The 22,137-nt window shown below is 39.0% G+C and overlaps 1 protein-coding gene across 9 annotated transcripts in view; it reads right to left on the bottom strand.

Moving 5' to 3' along the window:
- Window positions 1-18,378, bottom strand: part of LOC143029172 (sorting nexin-14-like) — a 184,921-nt gene extending 166,543 nt beyond the window's left edge. For 6 of the 9 annotated variants that reach the window (XM_076191678.1, XM_076191676.1, XM_076191675.1 and 3 more), the window contains exons 1-5: window positions 18,143-18,273; window positions 10,987-11,157; window positions 10,390-10,458; window positions 9,524-9,728; window positions 9,039-9,170 (exon numbers count right to left, since the gene is read on the bottom strand). In XM_076191678.1, coding sequence (XP_076047793.1) covers window positions 9,039-9,170; window positions 9,524-9,728; window positions 10,390-10,458; window positions 10,987-11,096 — 516 coding nt within the window. In that variant the 5' untranslated portion in view covers window positions 11,097-11,157; window positions 18,143-18,273. Of the gene's footprint in view, window positions 1-9,038; window positions 9,171-9,523; window positions 9,729-10,389; window positions 10,459-10,986; window positions 11,158-17,537; window positions 17,797-17,869; window positions 18,048-18,142 lie in introns of those variants that run through there. The other 3 variants (XM_076191673.1, XM_076191672.1, XM_076191674.1) reach the window with 3 other exon arrangements.
- Between the last annotated feature and the right edge of the window lie 3,759 nt (window positions 18,379-22,137).

Raw genomic sequence — 22,137 nt, forward strand, 5'->3', positions numbered from 1 at the left:
CCCTCCCTATCCTCCTTCACATTTAGCAACTCCCTAAAATACTCTAACCATCTTCCTCTTTACTACCTTCTCTTCCATTATCATCTCTCCATCTGCACCTTTTACCTTTTCTTCTCCACTTGATTTGCCTCCTCTTCCTTGCTTAATTTCTTTCCAAGACATCTTTTTATTACTTTAAATTTTTTTGTCATACTCTTACCCCATTTCACATCTGCTCTCCTCTTTGCCTCCTTTATCTTATGCTTTACTTCTCTTCTCTTTTCTTTGTACCTCTCATATGATTCCCTCGTCCTATTTTGCAACCAATCTGTGAAAGCTCGCTTCTTCTCTTCTACACCCTTCTTTGCTTCCTCATCCCACCACTCATTACCCTTCCTTCTATTTCCTCCTGTCCTTCTTGTTCCACACACCATCTTTGCACATTCCACCACTCCTAGTTCTGCTCTATCCTTCACTCCCTCCCACTCCTCTCTCAGCTTCTTTTTGTACTCCTCCTTTTCTTTCTCATTTAATGGTCTCATTCAACAGATGGATCTTAAAATGGCTTGAATATGGATGAATATAGATATTGTCTCAGGTGTGCCCTTTATGATGAGATTGATAACATGGATGACTATTGAACACTTATTTATACAATGGTTTTAAATTAATCCTTTTGAAGTCATGACTCATTGATGCCACCCCACACTTCATATTCCACTGCCTTATATATATCCATACATATACCAAGGATTTTTCTCCTTACAAGGGAGGTAGCCAAGTCAGAAGGCATAATTTCACTCCCACCCAATTCATCCCCATCCACTCCACTCCAATTAACCACCCATCCCTCATCTTGACTCCTCCTGGATAATGGGTCATCCCTGGGTCAGCAGCAATGCTTGAAGACACATCACATCCACAGCAAGGCCTTTTCTTCTAATTGGTGACCCCCACCCCCTTGTTCCTTTATTCAGAAAAAGAGAGGACTGGGAGAAATCCCTTTGGGCTAAGTCAAAACAACATTCACACAACCATTCCCTAGCCCTCCTTTCCATGCCTTCTCCCTTCCTTCCTCAACAGACATTCCACTCTTACTCAACATACCTTTTGCCCCATCCATCTTATCCTTGGTTGCCCCCTCATGTTCACACTATCCAACTCTGCCTTCCACACATCTTTTACTAATCTTTTTTTCACTCATTCTTCTCATGTGTCCAAACCTTCCCAATACTCTTTCATCAAACCTATCCCATAACTCCTTTTCCACCCTCGCTCTCCTCCTCACCTCTTCGTTTCTCACTCTATCCGATCTACTAACTCCCACCATACTTCTCAGGCATTTCATCTCAAACACATTTAAATGCTTCCTCTCTTTTGTTTATTGTTTCTACCCCATACAGTGCTGTTGGCACAATCACCCCTTCATACAGTCTCCTCTTAGCAACCATCCCCAAATGTCTATTTCTCATCACACTCTTTAATCCCCCAAGGCATTTTTTTGCTTCTCTCAATCTACATTCTACCTCCACTTGCACTCCTCCCTTTCCTGCCAAATGCGCCCCAAATTATCTAAAGCTATCCACTTCCTTCAGCCTCCCTCCTTAATACGTTTCCAAATTGCTGCCACCCTCTCCCGTTGTACATCTCATCATTTTACCTATACCCACATTTGCCTTCAACTTTCTCCTCTTGCAAACCTTCCCAAACTCTGTCACTTAGTTCTGTCCCAAACTCTGTCTTCCTTAATATCTCCTCTGATCCTGCCACAAGTGCAGTATCATCAGGAAACAACAATTGGCCTATTTCCTTTTTTTTTTTTTTTTTTTCAATTTTCTTTAACCATCTCATCTGGGGTATTGGCTGCATGTTGTTATGGCAAAGTAGCATGCATTTGATATTTCAGGGTCTATATGGGGCACCACCAAGTATTCCCACTTGGATAGTAAGAGGTGAGAAAAACGGGACGGGGATTGGGACCAGGCATCCTTCTCCCTATAGCCCCACAGGGGACATTCCTACATACATACGTACATATATCAAAGGCTTTTTCCCCCCTTACACAAAGGATTACAAAGGCAAAGGTGGAGCATGCCGACAGGAGACCTTTTGGTCCATATCTAGGTCAGATAAACACAGGGGGTAGCCAAAAACAAAAAGGCATAGAAATTACTCTCACCCATTTCATTTCCCATATATTCCACTCCCCTCCACCCTCCTATCTTGGCACCTCCTGGATGATGGGTCATCCCTGCATCCTGTCCACTGCCCTGGGTCAGAAGCAGTGTCGCAAGACACAGCACATCCACAGCAAGGCCGCTTCATAAATTCATGCAGGAAAGGAGAAGATAGGGAGAAATCCCTTCGGGCTGCGTCAAATTTTTTCTCATACATACTTCCTCTCCCCCCATCCCCCACCTGCTCCCCCTCATGCATCACAGCCTCATCTATACACAACCCTTCTCCATTCACCCCTATCTTCTGTCCTCTCCTGTCCTTCCTCTACAGATGTTCCTCTCTTTTGTAAAGCCCCTTTCACCCCATCCATCCATCTCATCCTAGGATGCCCCCTCATATTCACTCCTTCCACCTCCGCCTTCCACACTTCTTTTACTAATCTTTCTTCACTCATTCTTTCCATGTGTCCAAACCATCCTAATACTCTTTCATCAACCCTATCTCCCAGCTCCCTTTCCACCCCTGTTCTCCTCCTCACCTCCTCATTTCTCACTCTATCTAGCCTAGTAACCCCTATCATACTTCTGCAGACATTTCATCTCACATTCAAACTCCCTCTCTCTTCCTTTCTTATGTTCCATGTTTCTGCCCCATAAAGTGCTGCTGGCACATTCACTCCTTCATATAACCTCCTCTTAGCATCCATTCCCAGATGTCTATTTCTCATTACATTTTTTAATCCACCAAGGCATTTACTCACTTGTCTCAATCTACATTCTACCTCCTCCCCAACTCCTCCCTTTCCTGCCACATTCACACCCAAGTATCTGAAACTGTCCACTTCCTCCAGTTTCTCACCCTTAATGCTCACTTCCAGCCTACTGTAACTCTCTCCCCTTGTACATCTCATCACGGGGAGAGGCATAAGGTATAAGAGTGTCTAGGAGTTTTCCAACCAGTACCTTAAGGTTTGAGTCTTTTAATCTGAGTGGATGTGGTACAAATGAGAATAAAAAGGAAGAGATAGGCAGTATGTTTATGAAATGAAAGATGGATGTGTTGGCATTGAGTGAAACTAAATTGAGAGGGAAGGGTGAGTGTGAGTTTGGTAATATACGAGTAGTTGGGAAGTTCTCAGGGGTGAAGAAAGGACGAGGGAGAGAAGGGGTGGCTATACTAGTAAGTGAAGAGATAGGTAAACGTGTAGTGGAGTGGAAGGAGGTTTCCTCAAGGATAATGTGGATGAAGGTGACACTGGGAAAGGAGATGTGGGTTTTTGTAAGTGTATACGGGCCTGGCAGTGAGAAGAGTGTAGAAGAAAGGGAGGCTTTTTGGATAGATTTAAATGAGTGCATAGAGGGATTAGGGAGGAACGTCAATGTAGTAGTATTGGGTGACCTTGATGCTAGGGTAGGAAAGGATTGAAGGAGTGGTTTGGAAATGTGGAGTTCCAGGAAAGAATCGTAGTAGAGAGTTGATGGTGATGTGTCTAGAGAATTGATGATAGCAAATACAATGTTTCTGAAGAAAGTCAAGCATAAGTACACATGGGAGAGGGTGGTGGATGGAAGGGTGGTAGATAGAGCGTTAATGGACTATTTACCTAGTTGTATTTTGCGGGAAGGGGAGCTACGCTCGTGGTGTCCCGCCTTTGTATCTCGCAGTGTCTAGTTTGCTCTTAAACTCATGAATGGTTTTTGCGCACACTATTTTTTCGTCCAGTTTGTTCCAAGTGTCCACCACTCTATGTGGAAAACTGTTTTTCTTCAGATCTCTTCTGTAGCTATGTTTTTTTATTTTCTTTCCATGTCCTCTTGTGTTTCTCTTGTCCCAGTTTAACAAGTCCTCTCTATCGAGTATTTCTGTGCCCTTCATGATTCTGTAGATGGTCAGTAGGTCACCTCTCTCTCTTCTTTGCTCCAGAGTCGGTAACTCCAGTTTAGCCAATCTCTCCTCATATGACAAGTTTGCAAGTGCAGGTGCCATTTTTGTGGCTGCTCTCTGGATTCTTTCTATTTTCTTTATATTATTTTTGGTACTAGGTGACCACAATGTCGCCGCATATTCTAGTCTAGGCTTTATCAGTGTGACCAATATTTTTTTAATAATTTCTTCGGCCAAATATGTAAATGACACTTTATTGATCTTAGCAAGTTGTAGGATTCTCAGAAAATTTTGTTTATCTGTTTATCATAGGACAAGTCGTTTGAGATAATTACACCCAATCTTTTTCGGATTGTAGAAGAGAGAAGAAGCGAGCTTTCACAGATTGGTTACAAAATAGGATGAGGGAGTCATATGAGAGGTACAAAGAAAAGAGAAGAGAAGTAAAGCATAAGATAAAGGAGGCAAATAGGAGAGCAGATGTGAAATGGGTAAGAATATGACAGAAAATTTTGAAAGTAATAAAAAGATGTTTTGGAAAGAAGTTAACCCCTTCCATACGGTGCCGCACACGTAGGCGTCATGGACTTAGATCTCGGTGGCAGCAGCCAATGCCAGCCGTACGGCGTGCCGTAATAATACTCGCATCATAAAATATAGTCACCGCTTATATCGATCGTTCTCTCTTCACCCGTGAATTTTGATAACCATAGAAAATGCGATTACAAAAGAATTAGAAAGAATGTCATTATGGAGGGGCAACTACAATAAATATAATCAAGACGCCGATATGGCAGCCTCGCGAATACACTCGCTCCCCATGACGCCTACGTGTGCGGCACCGTATGGAAGGGGTTAAGAGGAAGAGGAGGCAAATCAAGTAGAGAAGAAAAGGTAAAAGGTGTAGATGGAGAGATGATAATGGAAGAGAAGGCAGTAAGGGGAAGATGGGCAGAGTATATTAGGGAGTTGCTAAATGTGAAAGAGGATAGGGAGGGAAAGATAGTTGCAGCGGGAAGTGCTAAGAAAATGACCGCAATGAGTGGGGCAAACAGAGGAAAAATAAGAAAGGATGAAGTGAAGGCAGTTGTTAACCACTTCCATACGGTGATGCCTGTGTAGGTGTCATGAGAAGCAAGTGGGTACGCGATGATGCCGACGTCAGCGTCTTGATTATATTTATTGTAGTCGTACCTACGTAACCTCCATTCTCTCTAAACTGGCTTCATCATGTTTTCTATGGTTATCAAAATTCACGGATGAAAGAGAACAAAGGATTGAGCACTGACTTTATCTTTTATAATGTGATTATTATGATGCAATATCGCACGTCGGGCAGCTAATGCTGCCAGATGTGCGATGTGCCCCGGAGTGAAGAGGTTAAGATGATGAGAGCAGGTAAGGCACCAGGTCTGGATGGATGCCATGCAGAACGTCTAAAAAAAGGAGGTACAGTGATGGTGGACTGGCTGGTGAGGTTATTTAATGTTTGCTGGAGAGAGGGTAGAGTGCCGGAGGACTGCCTGTATAGTTCCACTTCACAAGGGAAATGGGGACATGTGTGAGTGTAGTAGTTTCAGAGGGATTAGCTTGTTAAGTGTAGTTGGGAAGGCTTATGGGAGGATCTTGATTGAGAGGATTAGGAGAGGAACAGAGGGAGTAATTTGTGAGGAACAGTGTGGGTTTAGGACAGATAGAGGTTGCATAGATCAGATTTTTGTGGTAAGACAGATATGTGAGAAAACTATTGGAAAAGGTAAGGATGATTTTGGGCTTTATGGATCTGGAAAAGGCTTGTAAAAAGGTAGACAGGAAGGCACTGTGGGAGGTTTTGCTGACATACAGGATAGGAGGAAAGCTTCTAGGAGCTGTCAAGAGTTTTTACAAGAGTAGTACAGCATGTGTCAGGATTAGAAATGGAGAAAGTGAGTGGTTCAGGGTAAAGGTGGGACTTTGTCAGGGATGTGTTATGTCGCCCTGGCTGTTCAACTTATACATGGATGGGGTGGTGCAAGAGGTAAATGCAAGGGTAGTGGGTCAGGGATTGGAGATGTTTAAAGAAAATGGAGAAAAGTGGGAGGTGAGCCAGCTGTTGTTTGCAGACGATACTGCACTTGTATCAGGATCAGAGGATGGATTGAGGAAGTTGGTGACAGAGTTTGGGAGAGTGTGTGATAGAAGAAAGTTGAAGATAAATGTGGGTAAAATAAGGTGATGAGATGTACAAGGGGTGAAAGTGGCAGCAGTCTGAAAGTGAGCATTAACCCCTTCCATACGGTGCCGCATATGTAGGCGGCATGAGGAGCAAGTGGATATGCGAGGCTGCCATATTGGCGTCTTGATTATATTTATTGTAGTTGCCCCTGCGTAATGACATACTCTCTAAACTGTCTTCATCACATTTTCTATGGTTATCAAAATTCACGGGTGAAAGAGAGAACGATCGATATAAGCGGTGACTATATTTTATGATGCGAGTATCATTACAACACATCGTACATCTGGCAGCTAATGCTGCCCCCGAGATTTTGGCCCGTACTGAAGAGGTTAAGAGAGAGCGACTGGAAGTGGATAGTTTTAGATACTTGGGTGGGAATGTGGCAGGAAAGGGTGGAGTGGAGGTGGAGTTTGAATGTAGATTGCGAGAAGCGAGTAAACACCTCGGTGGATTAAAAAGTGTAATGAGGAATAGACCTTTGGGAATGGAGGCTAAGAGGAGATTGTATGAAGGAGATTGTACCAACAGCACTGTATGGGGCACAAACATGGAACATAAGAGAGGGAGTAGTTTAAATGTGTCTGAGATGAGGTGTCTGAGAAGTATGATGGGGGTTACTAGGCTCGATAGAGTGAGAAATGAGGAGGTGAGGAGGAGAACAGGGTTGGTAAGGGAGTTGGGAGATAGGGTGGATGAAAGAGTATTAGTATGGTTTGGACACATGGAAAGAATGAATGAAGAAATGCTAGTAAAAGAGGTATGGAAGGCAGATGTGGAGGGAGTAAACATGAGAGGGCAACCTAGGATGAGATAGATGGATGGGGTGATAGGGGAGGAGGGGAATGTCTGTTAAGGAAGGATGGGAGAGGACAGAAGACAGGGGTGAATGGAGAATGGTTGTATATGGATAATATTGTGATGCATGAGGTGAAATGGATGGGGAATGGGGGTGAGGTAGTATGTGTGAGAAAAATTTGACAGAGCCCGAAGGGATTTCTCCCCATCTTCTCCTTTTCTGCATGAGGGGACAGAGAGGGGGGTTGCCAATTCAATGAAGCGGCCTTGCTGTGGATGTGCTGTGTCTTGCGACACTGCCTCTGACCCAGGGCAGTCATCCAGGTGCCAAGATAAGAGGGAGGGTAGAGGGTGGAGGGGAATGGAGTGTATTTAGGGATGGAATGGGTGGGAATGGTTTTTATGCCTTTTTCTTTCTGGTTACCTCCCTTGTAAGGGGGAAAAAGCCTTTGGTTATGTATGTATGTTTAACCATCTCCAATCCCCTGCCCATTACTCTTGCATTTACCTTCCACACCACCCCATCCATGTACACATTGAATAGCCATGGTGACATGACACATCTCTGGTGAAGTCCCACCTTTACCTCAAACTACTCACTCTCTCCATTTCTAATTCTAACACAGGCCCTACTACTCTCATAAAAACTCTTAACTGCCCTTCACAGCTTTCCTCCTATTCTACATATCTGTAAAACATCCCACGTTTCCTCCTGTCTCCCGTCATAAACCTTAAAGCTTTCTCACACATCTGTCGTACCACAAAAATCTGATTGATGCAACCCCTACTTTTTCTCACCAATTACCCCCTCTGTTCCTCTCCTAATCCTCTCAATCAAGACCCTCCCATATGCCTTCCCAACTACACTCAACAAACTGATTCCTCTGGAACTACTACACTCAACAAACTGATTCCTCTGGAACTACTACATTCACATGTCCCCTTTTCCCTTGTAAAGTGGAACTATACAGGCACTTCTCCAGTACTCTATTCTCCTTTAGGCAGACATTAAACGACCTCACCAGCCAGTCCACCATCACCGTACTTCATTTTTTGAAACACTCTGCATGATGCCTATCTAACCCAAGTGCTCTGCCTGCTCTTGTCATTCTAATAACTGCTTTCAACACACCTTTTCATATTTCTCCCCCATTTTCCTCATCTATTATTGGCATTTTCTTAGCACCTCCTACTGCAACAACTTTTCCCTCCCTATCCTCCTCCGCATTCAGCAACTCCTTAAAATACTCTGTCCATCCTCCTCTTCCTGACACATCTTGTTATCATTTGTCTATCTGCACCTTTCACCTTTTCTTCTCTACTTGATTTCCCTCCCCTTCCTCTCTTAATTTCCTTCGAAAGCATCTTTATATTGCTTTCAAGATTTTGTCATACTCTTCCCCCATTTTACATTTGCTCTCCTTTTTGACTCCTTTGTCTTATATTTGACTTTTCTTCTTTTTTCTTTGTACCTCTCATATGTTTCTCTCATCCTATTTTGCAACCAGCACGTGAAAGTTTGTTCCTTTTCTTCTACAACATTCTTTGCTATCATCCCACCACTCGCTACTTTTCCTTCTATTTCCTCCCATCCTCTTGTTCCACACACCATCTTTGCACATCTTGTGACTCCCTCCTTGAAACACCCCCATTCCTCCCCCACTACTTCTACTATATCCTTCACCTCCTCCCACTCTTCTCTCAGCTTCTTGTATTCCTTCTCATTTAAGCATTTTACTCTTAGCACCTCCCTACCTTCTGTCCTTTTCCTCTTTCTCCATCTATCCTCCACTCTCAACTTACCTTCCACCAAAAAATTATTCCAGATAGTAACACAAAATCTCTTCAAGTGACCTATGGGTTGCCTTTCTGCGGGCCTTAGGTATTCTACAACAGTGAACTGAAGTAATGGATTGGTTGATCTACTACTGACAAGATGCATTTCTATAAAGTATGCACTCTTATTATAGTACAGTAAATCTACCTTGGTGAGACGGTTGGCTAGGGATGAAACTGCATAACGAATGGTGTAACGAATCTCATCAGCAAGCTGGTCATGGACAGATACTTCACGGTACCAACTATACACGTGTTCATCCAGCGTCATGTTCAGCAGCTGTTGGAAAGGATGGGTTAATACAAATGTAAGATGCTGTGGTGAGAAAGTGGCAGTTCTCCTGTATCACTGAAGTGAAGTTTTGGTTTGCATGTATATTACTGGAATCAACTATTGTTACTATTCTTCTTCTGAGCAAAAATAAAGAAAATGTGTCCCTTTGATGGACAAATGTGGAAATTAGGAACACAAGGTGATGCCCTCTAACATGTACCTACAGACTATCAAATGACCAACTACGATCAACATTTCGGCCAAACCTGCTACAAACTTTATCATCATATGCCAGGGTGTTATCAATGACTTATGACAGAGAAAACTTTATTACTCTACAAACCCATTCTGAATCATACCTCTTCTAGGGCTTCATCTATGGACTGAGGAACTGTTAACTCAGTATGAATATGGGAAGAAAAGATGTTGGCAGTGTTTGGATGCTGGCGCTGGCAACGCTCACCACCACATACTGAACAAGAGCGAGGGATGTCTCCAGCATTCTTCCCTGCAGTATCAGGGCCAGTAAAAATGGAAAGCAGATTGGGAAGCGGCCTGCCATCACTGCAGAAAGAATTCAAAAGTCACAAGCTTCATTGCACTATAAAAGAGTCTATCTTTCCAATATATCTTTAATACATATTTTATTAACATAATCTGAAGGGTAGATACACAGGTTATTTTAAATTCAAATGAACACATATCAATATCAGAATAGTAAAGCAAACCTCCATTATTTCAGTGTGTAATATATTCCTGTACTGTATACATACATATACCAAAAAGTTCCTCCCCCTTACAAGGAGGGGTGGCTCAATCAAAGCACACACACTCTTCACCCATCTCACATCTACCCAAAAACCCATTTCATGTCTCTCTACTGTAAAATAATCTGAATACTACACTGCAGTATGAAAAAATCTGATACCAGTTGTAATATCATGAAGTTATCTACATCATGATATTGGTATCATTCACTACATTCATATATCCAATGTATTTACCTAACTGTAATTTATTCATAATTAAGCTACCTCCTTCATAAGGGGAAGCCTTTGATATTCATATAGAATAGATTTACAATTATGTAAATATGCACATCATGTACATGTGAATGTTACTTGCCAAGTCCACTGTGATAAAGTAATTTTATTCTTGCACAATCTGTAAAGTTTGAAGAGGTACTTACTATTAGAGAAAAAAAAAAAAAAAAAAAAAAACTCACCTGAATAGTATGAATGGTAAAATCAATCCTGTTGCAAGAGACACCAAAAGAACAAAGCTCACAATCAAACTGGAACAAATATCACACAATCACCAAAATATAATGTTTAACAAGCTACCATAAATAAATCTACATATATTTTTGAGATATACATCACAATGAATTACATATGAAATATATATCATAAAACAACAACCTATAAAGAACCATGAGTGTACAATAAAATCCCCCCAACAAGCAGTGTGATCTTTGTTATCTAATTTAATTATGCATGATCTCCCTATATGAAACACAATGCATAACATCAAAGCTCTCACATATCAAATGCAGATAACCTAACAATGGAAGCTGAGCACTGCAACTAAAAAGTAGCACCCAAAAACACACAATAAGTTGGAACTATAGCTAAAACAGGGCAGAATGGCTGCATCCCCTCAGAGGTCCTCTGTGACAATGCTTACCCCAATCTACCATGAACCCAAGTACCAACTAATAATCATTAGTGAACCTATCCTATTGGTAAAAAACCCAAATGAATTTGGCCTAAAAAAAAGGCAATTAGTTAGATACCATGAAAAATGTCTCACTTTAACTAACCTGACAAAGATGGCAAAAAATATACTAAGCAGGAAGACAAAGGCTGAGAGAATCAGGACATTTTTGTCCCGAAAAAGAGTTGCTAGGGATGGCCTGTCGTCTTCTCCCATTCTGTGGCATCACAACCGAACTTCTACTAGGTCACTTTTCCTTCATACACATTTATTTTACCTGTTCACAAAGAGTATATATATATATGGGAAACTGTGATGTTATAACACATTTGTAAATGTACACTTAAAACCCACTACTGGAGAAATAATATCACAATTTTCTTGTACTTCTGATATCATTTCTCTGATAGTGTGTGTGTGTATTTACCTAGTTGTAATATATGTGGTGACCCGTCTTTGTATCTCTCCGCATCAAGTTTTATCTTAAAATCTTGTATAGTGTTAGCACATATTGTTTTGTTGTCTAATTTGTTCCATGTATTTATCGCTCTGTGTGTGTGTGTGTGTGTGTGTGTGTGTATATATATGCGTGTGTGTGTATTTACCTAGTTGTATTTTACGGGAAGGGGAGCTATGCTCGTGGTGTCCCGTCTTCATATCTCATTTTATCTAAACTATTTTTAAATTCATGTATTGTTTTTGCATACACCACTTTCTCATCTAACTTGTTCCAACTGTCTATTTCTCTGTGAGGAAAGCTGTTCTTTTTCAGATCTCTTCTATAGCTGTCTTTCTTGACTTTCTTTCTGTGTCCTCTTGTATTTCTATTATCCCATTTTATTAGATCCTCTCTATCAATAATTTCTATGCCTTTCATGATTCTGTAAATAGCTATCAAATCTCCTCTCTCTCTTCTTTGCTCTAGTGTCTGAAGCTCAAGTTTTGCTAGTCTCTCTTCATATGATAGTTTTGAGAGTGTTGGTGCCAATTTTGTAATTGCTCTTTGTATTCTTTCAAGTTTTTTTTATACATTTTTTTTTGTACTTGGAGACCACATCGTTGCAGCATATTCCAATCTTGGTCTTATCAGAGTGATTAGTATTTTCTTCACCATTTCTTCATCCAGGTATGTAAATGCCACTTAGTTCTTATTAAATCATAAGTTTCTCCAAAATCTTATTTATATGTTCCTCAGGTGACATATTATTCATAACAATGACTCCCAGGTCCTTCTCATTTTCAACTTTTTTTTATTCCTTCTTCTCCCAATTTATATGATCCTGTTATTCTGTTATTGCTTTTTCCAAATTCCATTATACTACACTTTTTAGTGTTGAGCTCCATCTCCCACTTCCTACTCCAATCCCATACTTTATTTAGATCACTCTGTAGTGACTCACAATCTTCTTCCATGTTCACTTTTTTTAATAGTTTTGCATCATCTGCAAAGAAGCTCATGTAACTTTCAATTTCTTCATCCATATTATTAATGTATATAGCAAACATTATTGGGGCCAGAATTGTTCCTTGCGGAACACCACTAATTACTTCATCCCAATTTGAGTGTTTGTCTCTTATCACTACTCTCATTTTTCTTTCTTGCAAAAAGTCTTCCATCCATTTAAACAGTTTGCCCTGTATTCCTCCTTTAGTTTCTAATTACTTAAGCAACTTCTTATGTGGTACTTTGTCAAAAGCTTTTTTTAGGTCTAGAAATGCACAATCAGCCCATCCATCTCTTTCTTGTATTATATCTATTAGCCTTGAATAGAAACATATTAAATTGGTGACGCATGATCATCCTTGTCTGAATCCAAATTGCCTTGGATTTAGCACATTCTTTTTTATCTAAATATTTTACCCATCTACTTTTGACAATTCTTTCACAAATTTTTGCTATTGTACTTGTTAGAGAGACTGATCTATAGTTGGTCTTCTTTATTTCCCTCTTAATATATAGGTACTATATTTGCTTTTTTCCAATCTTTTGGATTTTTTCCTTCTTTCAAGGAACTGATTATTATGTTATGTATTTTGTCTGCCATTTCATTCCTGCATTCTTTCAAAATCCAGTTTACTATTTCATCTGGTCCATGCAATTTTCTGACATCAAGATTACTCAAGTGTTTCATTATTTTATTCTTTGTTACTTCTATTTCTTTCATAGGGGGACTTTCTCTTTCCATTCGTTCTCTTCAGGTTGTATGTTCTCCCTTGTAAACACTGATTTAAAATGCTTGTTCATAATTTCTGCCATTTCTATTTCCTCTGTTTATTCAACTCCTTGTTGTAATTTCTGCAAATCTTGTTTGTTTCTCAGTTTGTTGTTTACAAATCTGTAAAATAGTTTTGGTTGATCTTTACATTTTTCTATGACATCTTTTTCATATTTTCTCTTTTCCTCTCTGCATACTTGTACATTTCTATAACAAGTATATATTTTCCATTTTCAGGTCTTTTGTCTTCCATTTGGTCCAAGCTTTATCTCTTTTGTCTTTTAACTCCCTACAACTTTTGTTGTACCAGCACTTTACATAATCTTTTTCTTGTTTTTGTCTTGGGACATACTTTTCCACTACTTTTTTTTTATATATATAAATTTTTGTCAAAATATTCCATTTCCCTCCCACTGTTGTTTCTTCTTTGTATATTCCTTCCCAGTTTTCTTTTTGAAAGAATTCTCTTATTTTATCAAAGTTTGTTTTTTCATACATCATTCTTCCTTTTCTATATTGTTTATTTCTTTTCATGTATTTTTCCTCATTTAGTTCCAGTTCAATCAATATGTGGTCACTTTTACTTATTGGTGTTTTATATTCAATCTTTTCCACTATTCTAGGTTCAGATGTGATTATTAGGTCTAGTCTCGATGGTTCTTCTTAATTTCTATACCTAGTGTTCTCCTGTATCCACTGTGTCATTGTATGGTCAATAATCATCTTGAGTAGAACATTTCCCCATGAGCCGTCTCCACCCTTTACTGTCATCTCTTCCCAGCAGACTTCTTTGCAATTAAAGTCGCCCATCATAACTATTCTTCCTCCATCTTCCATTATCTTATTTAATGTTATCCTTGTGTCTTCTAACATACTTTTATGTTCACTCTCTTCCCATGAGGCTGTTTTGGAGGCACATAATTTATCACAAACTTTCTGCTCTTCTTATCTCTGTCTTCCACTCTGATCATAATCATCTCTACTGTATTCTTTCCATATGTCACACCTCATGTTTATATTCTTCTTAGTCAGGAACATAACTCCATCCCCTTGTTTTGTCTCTCTGTTTCTAATCCAATAAATTATGTGCATCATGTCCTACACTGTTGGGTGGTAGTGGACCTTTTAATTTTGTTTCTACAATTCCCATTATGTCCGGTTCTTTTTCCTTCAGATAATCATTCGGCTCATTCAATCCTGTTATTAATCCATCTATATTTGTGTAGGACACTTTTAGTTTTCTGCCACTTCCATTGTATTCTCTGTTTCCCTTTTGTCTTTCTCTAGTATGTCGTATTTCCTTACTTTCATATTCACTACTCTCCAATAGAATTTCTCTTTTTCTGACTCTGTTCTGTTCTCGTTTTCTCCTTAGCTTCATCTTTTCTTTTTTTCCTCTCTTTCCTCTTTTTATCCATACCTTTTAATATTGTTCACTTGCTGCTAGTTTCCCTGTTTTTGCTAAGATATTCTCTGCTGTCGTTTGTGACCTGAATTTAATCTTAATTGGTCTGGTCTTATCTGTACTATATTTTCCAAGCCTATACATCTCTTCAATTTGTTTCATGATTTCAGGTTCATCTTCCTGAACTAATTCTAGTAAACTGCTACTTTTTCTTTTTACTCATTGATTCTTGTGGTTCTATTTAGGTTATATTTCTCTTCCATTCCTAATATAATTATACATTTCTTTTTATCTGCTAAGTCTCTTACTATATTCTCCTGTCTCATCACTTTAATAACCGAGTCTTCAGTTTGTTCTTTCATTTCCTGTTTTATTATGTCAGTAAATGCAACTTTACTATTTTCCTGGATTTTTTTTCCAACCCTGTGCTTCTTTTGCTATGGCCTCTTTATTGTCTTTATTATTCCTCTTTAATTCCTCATTCTCTTCTTTTACTTCTTTTAACTGTCTTTTTAATTCTTCTATTTCTTTAGTTAAGTTTTTGTTCACCTTCTCTAGTTCTTCCAATTTTTCAACTCTGCACAATCTTTGATATGTTACCAAACCTATTCTCCCAATGTTCGGTCATTTTATCAAATTTTTCCTCTAGTCTTGATAATCTGTTGAGGTTGATATCCGCCCCCCCTCATTAAATTCCTGGAAATTATTATCCTCACCTTCCATTGTGCTGCTCTTATCTATATTTCTAATCTTTACATTTTTGTTAATCCCTTCACCAAAATCATCGGTCCTTCTCTTGTTTACAAGACGCCTGGCCTCCTGGACCAAGTCCTCCCCTTCCTCATTTCCCTCAGTAATCCCTCCCCTTCTCCTTTTTCCTCACTTTCCCACTACACCATGAGCTTTTCCCTTCCCTGTAAATACAATAGGGTACTTTCTTTGCGTTGAGATCCACGAAAACTTCACTTTCTCTTCAGAACTCCAATCTTCGCCGTCCATCCGACGAAAGTGCGTGTTTGTGTGTGTGTGTGTAATAATAAATCAATATATTACTGATTTAATTTTCTTGTAACTCTGGTAACACACTAAACTGACATGGGCAGTCTATCATCACCGTAATACTATATCACATTTACTTTAACACGTTAGATCTGTTCAGACACATATGCACACATTAACAAATATGGACACCCACACTTGTCAAGTTATATTAAGTCAGGGGTGCAATGCTGTTGGATAATGCCAGATGGGGGGGGGACTTCCACACCTCTGCAAATGGGTGGCTCGTTTTTCTTTATTTGCTTGATGATCATATTTATGTTATGATAATTAGTGGGTGCAAACATGAAATACATCATTGTGTGGTATACAATGGGCCCACTATATATAGTAACATGATAAGGATGGCAGGCTTTTGTCAGGCCTTACATTGCTCAGATACATATAAAATTGACAATGCACCCATGGTCGGAACAGATTTGACTAAATCAGGTGGACTTTGGTGAACTGGACCATATCAGGCACTGTACTTGTAAGAATTCTATATTTCACCACAAAAGCTGTCAACAAATAAAAATAATAATTCTCTCATCAACTTAAAAACTTCTAGCAATATTTTCAGACAATTTATAGTTTCACCCAACCATAGAATTTGATATGTGGCTTATGTGTTTCTGGTGAGAAATGTTGTGATATGAACGATGGTGTACATTATTTCCATTGCAAATGTGTACTTTTGAAGTAATTAAATATTGAAGTTATGCACTTATGCCTACATCTCCCGAATGATCTGGGGGGAAATGTGGGAAGTTGGGGTTTTTGGGTGGGGAAGACTAATAAATGTAGTAATGTGCGTTGCAAAACAGGAATAAAAAAAAATCACATTTTACGGCCAGAGTCCAGCGGTAGCCATCATTGTTTTTACCAACGATTTGAAAAAGGTCTTGCTAGATCTGTTACACTTACCGAAGTCCACTCCAGCCGCACAAGACTTCCTAACCGTAAACTAACATTACCTCCGTTAGGTTAGGCTAGGTTAGTTTAGTTTAGGTTAGTTTACGGTTACCAAGTCTTGCACAAGCGTCTTCCCTAAATCTAGCGCTTCTACTCACAAATACTTAATCGTTAGTAAACAAACATATCGTCGCGCGCGGTACCCGCCAATATGGGATTTTTTTTTTCTTTGGCGTTTCTTTAGTCTTCTTCATTTTACACCTGTTTGGCAACGTGCATTACTCCATTAATTAATCTTCCCCACCCAAAAACCCCAATTTCCAACACGTCCCTCCTCATCGTTCGGGAGATGTAGTCATAAGTGCATAACTTCAATACTTAATTACTTCAAAAGTATGCATTTGCGATGGAAATGATGTACACCATCGTTCATATCACAACATTTCTCATCAGAAACACATAAGTCACATATCAAATTCTATGGTTGGGTGAAACTATAAATTGACCATATTTTCATCATTTACCCATAAAGAGGTTACCAGTGCACCCAACAAAAGAACACACATGACACAAATTAGCACATAAGCAACTATGATTTTACCAAAAATAAAAGGCTGATGGGGGGGGGACTTCTCTTCCCTCTTTGGGCACAGCCTCAACTAAGTCTATTATTAAGGTTAATTTGATGGGTCCAGGTCCACTGCCCCTGGCTAACATCCAGCAGCAAGGTTAGGAAAGGTGCTGACCTAGAGATTAGTTGCATTAGGTCAGATTAGGTTATATATATAAGTCTACATTAAATCTGGTTGACTAAACCTTGCTTGGGTAACCATACTTTGCAGTAATTAACCTTTCAGCTGCATGTACCAATACGTCATATACTGATGAAGAAAGTACCACAGACATAGGTTCTTAATTTTTTCTTGAATTACCAAAAATAAATGAACGGGAAGCACAAAGCATCTACAATAAAAAAGACTGTATAAGTCTTGATGAAAAACTGAAATCTTTGCATTCTGTAAAATTCTGAGAAAATACTGAACAATGTCAAATGGAAAAGTAATTGTTGAGGCGACCACTCACCTAGCACATTATTTGAGTGCATTTTATGATTTATACAATACTCATTCCAAGATCTAATATTTATGATTTAGTCATGTGATAAGGATTCTGTCATAGAAACGTCATTCCTGGGTTTGGGAATTTCTTATATAGGAGGTGACTAATCAAATCAATATATAATTGGGATAAAAGTGCACTTTTGGACTGGATCATCGTCCTTCTATGATTCTGCAGCAACAGAACCTGTCACTTCATTAATTTAATATTCACTGCGTCCGTCTTCTTCCTTTTTTCCAAATAATAATTCGGTTACATAATACACCTGAAATATATAACAAGTTAAGGCTAACTACTTATTCTGTTGGTCTTTGGTTTTCGTCTACTGCTGTTGGGTAGCGATGGTTTAGATTTTGATATCTCCTACCGGAAGTCGAAATCTAATTCTAAATTTCAATAGGCCTGCCCTGGCTTTAGTTGGTAAAACGATATACCAAAGATAAAGTACAATCATGCTCTTATTTGAATAGTTTTCCAACGTATCAATAATGCATTAGTCTTCTGGTTTAATTTTCGTCCAAATAGTCTTCAAAAAACCGCAAAACAACGAAAAAAGTATTGTATCTCACCTTCTGTGTTTTGTTGTGCACCTGGAGTGTTGACAGATAACAACTGACATAGAGTATTGAAAGAATATACAAATTTTTCTTAAGTTTCTAATTACTACATTAACATTTATAGGAAAAATATCCACACCTTGATTTTAAGTTAGTAGCCACTGCAAAACATTACATCGGTATTTGTTGTCAATTATGAAAAAAATTCTGGGGAAGTTTCTCAACCTGGAGCAACAGTAGAGTTGCCAAGCGCAGTTTTGGGAGTCAATAACAAGATAAAAAGAATGATAATGAGTTATTCCTGGTGTGCTTCAGCATAGAGTGGACAAAATATGGAAGTATCTTCACACTTACTAAGTGTGAAGATACTTCCATATTTTGTGGCTTAGTCTGCGAAGAACATAAATATATATATATATATACATTATATATATACATATATATACTGTATATATATATATATATATATATATAGATAGATATAGATATATATATATATGTATATGTATATATATATATATTTGTATATATATATATATATATATATATATATATATATATATATATATACAGTATATATATAATAATATATGTACACACACACACACACACACACACACACACACACACACACACACACACACACACATATATATATATATATATATATATATATATATATATATATATATATATATATATATATATATATATATATTAGTATATTTTGGCAGTAAATTTTCTTGTAGACATGTCTTGTTAAAGACCAATGCTAATTCAGTTTCAACTATCTTCTTAGTTGTTTTTTCCATTCTTCTTATATGTTTCTTATAGTCCAGGGGTAGATTAAACACAAGTCTACCGAGATCCATGGTATATTGACACTAATTATATAAATACAAACGCAAGCTTTCGGTTGTTACATACAACCATCTTCAGGCAGATAAAATGACAGGAAAAGGTCCATGTCAATTATGCTAAGGAGTTACAAAATGACAAGGCTTTATGGTTCCAGTGAGATGGAATTAGGAGAGGTTCGGGTCAGATCATAATGACTGCGGGGGTGGGAAGCTGGACGGTCAGGTGGAATTGGGAGAGGTTCGAGTCAGATTATGACGGGGGGGGGGGAACTGGACAAGGTGTCCGTTGATGTTATATGTCATATTGTCGAGGGAAATTTTGTCCTGGTGTGACGGATTCTTTGTTTAAGAGTAAGGTGCCTAATGTGTTTGTTTGTATGTTGATGATTGGTGTGTGTTGTGAAATGTAGACTTTCTCCAGGATGTGTAGTTTTTTGTGATTGTTACAGTGTTTGAGTATTTTGGTATTGTTAACTAGGTCTTGTCTTGTTGGATTTCTGTTGTGATATTGAGTCATATGTTTCCGTATGCTACCATCGCGGGCATGCATTGTGAGCCTTCGGCTAAGTGAAGTAGTGGTAACACCAATATAATTCATGTTAGGCAGAAGTTTGCAACCTTCTTCGGAGCAGGAGTATTGGTATACCACATTCGCTTGCTTTAGGGTGTTGTTATCTTTTGTCTGGTTATTCTTCATGAACAGGCTAGAGACGGTTGTGTTTTTGTAGTATATAATTATGGCTAATTTTTCTTGTGGGTTGATACATGTGACATTCCTTGTGATGATTTCTTTTAAGACCCGTTCGTCAGTTTTATATGCGGGTGTCATTTGATTCTTAAAGAAAATTTTGTGTATAGTCTGTGTGGGTTTTTGTTCCTGTTGAGTTTGGGTACGTGTCAGAAAGAGGTTGATTTCTTTGTCTATGATAGTGTTTGAGTAATTGTTGTTGATGAGTATCTGTTTCAGTCTCAAGAGTTCTGTGTGAAGCAAGTCCCAAGAAGAACAGTTACGAAAGGCACGTCTTAAATATGCTCGAATGACGCTCAGCTTATACCTATCGGGGCATTCACTGTCGGCATTCATGCATCGTCCAATGTCTGTGTCCTTCCTGTACACTTTAGTTTCATGTCGGTCATTTCGGGAATTGACAAGGACGTCGAGGAAGGGGATTTTGTGATGTAGGTTAAGCTCATATGTGAAGTTCAGGACTGAGGAAGATTCCATGGCTTGTTGGAGATCTCTTAGGTGGGATTTGTTCCTAATTTCCACGAAAATGTCGTCAACATATCTGCAGTACAGGTGTGGTCTTATGTCAGGGTTTTGAAGTACTGAGTTTTCCAGGTTGCACATGTAAAACTCTGCAAAGGTACAACCTAACGGTGAACCCATTGCAACGCCTTCTATTTGGTAAAAGAGATGTCCTGTTGGGCTCTTAAAAGGGGGCTTCGGTCGTGCAAGCAATGAGTAACTGCTTCAAGATATTCTCCGGAATTTTAGGAGGGGGCAGTTGGGGGTGGTGGTAAACATTATCCATAATGATGTTTATGTATGACTCAATATCACAACAGAAATCCAACAAGACAAGACCTAGTTAACAATACCAAAATACTCAAACACTGTAACAATCACAAAAAACTACACATCCTGGAGAAAGTCTACATTTCACAACACACACCAATCATCAACATACAAACAAACACATTAGGCACCTTACTCTTAAACAAAGAATCCGTCACACCAGGACAAAATTTCCCTCGACAATATGACATATAACATCAACGGACACCTTGTCCAGTTCCCCCCCCCGTCATAATCTGACTCGAACCTCTCCCAATTCCACCTGACCGTCCAGCTTCCCACCCCCGCAGTCATTATGATCTGACCCGAACCTCTCCTAATTCCATCTCACTGGAACCATAAAGCCTTGTCATTTTGTAACTCCTTAGCATAATTGACATGGACCTTTTCCTGTCATTTTATCTGCCTGAAGATGGTTGTATGTAACAACCGAAAGCTTGCGTTTGTATTTATATAATTAGTGTCAATATACCATGGATCTCGGTAGACTTGTGTTTAATCTACCCCTGGACTATAAGAAACATATAAGAAGAATGGAAAAAACAACTAAGAAGATAGTTGAAACTGAATTAGCATTGGTCTTTAACAAGACATATATATATATATATATATATATATATATATATATATATATATATATATATATATATATATGCCTTTCCCTTTTTGGCTACCTCCCTTGGAAGGGGGAAAAAGCCTTGGTATATGTATGTATATATATATATATATATATATATATATATATATATATATATATATATATATATATATATATATATGTGTGTGTGTGTGTGTGTGTGTGTGTGTGTGTGTGTGTGTGTGTGTGTGTGTGTGTGTGTGTGTGTGTGTGTGTATTCACCTCGGATCTGCTGCAGTATCTGTCGAGACAGCCAGACACCACCCTACGGCAGTGAGCTCAGAGCTCATTATTTGCCGATCTCTGGGTAGGTCTGAGACCACTCACACACCACACACCGGGACAGCAAGGTCACAACTCCTTGACTACGTGTGTGTGTGTGTGTGTGTGTGTGTGTGTGTGTGTGTGTGTGTGTGTGTGTGTATTCACCTCGGATCTGCTGCAGCCTCTTTTCGAGACAGCCAGACACCACCCTACGGCAGTGAGCTCAGAGCTCATTATTAGCAGATCTCTGGGTAGGTCTGAGACCACTGTGTGTGTGTGTGTGTGTATTCACTTGTGTGTATGTGTGTATGTGTATGTATGTGTATTCACTTGTGTGTGTGTGTGTGTGTGTGTGTGTGTGTGTGTGTGTGTGTGTGTGTGTGTGTGTGTGTGTTTACCTAGTTGTATTTCACGGGAAGGGGAGCTACGCTCGTGGTGTCCCCTCTCCATATCTCATTTTATCTAAACTATTTTTAAATTCATGTATTGTGTGAGTGTGTGTGTGTGTGTGTGTGTGTGTGTGTGTGTGTGTGTGTGTGTGTGTATTTACCTAGTTGTATTTTGCGGGAAGGGGAGCTACGCTCGTAGTATCCCACTTTTGTATCTCGCAGTGTCTAGTTTGCTGTTAAATTCATGAATGGTTTTTGCGCACACTATTTCTTGTCCA

Source organism: Oratosquilla oratoria, chromosome 10 (genome assembly GCF_046742065.1).
Source record: "Oratosquilla oratoria isolate Oo_2021 chromosome 10, ASM4674206v1, whole genome shotgun sequence".
NCBI lineage: Eukaryota > Metazoa > Arthropoda > Malacostraca > Stomatopoda > Squillidae > Oratosquilla > Oratosquilla oratoria.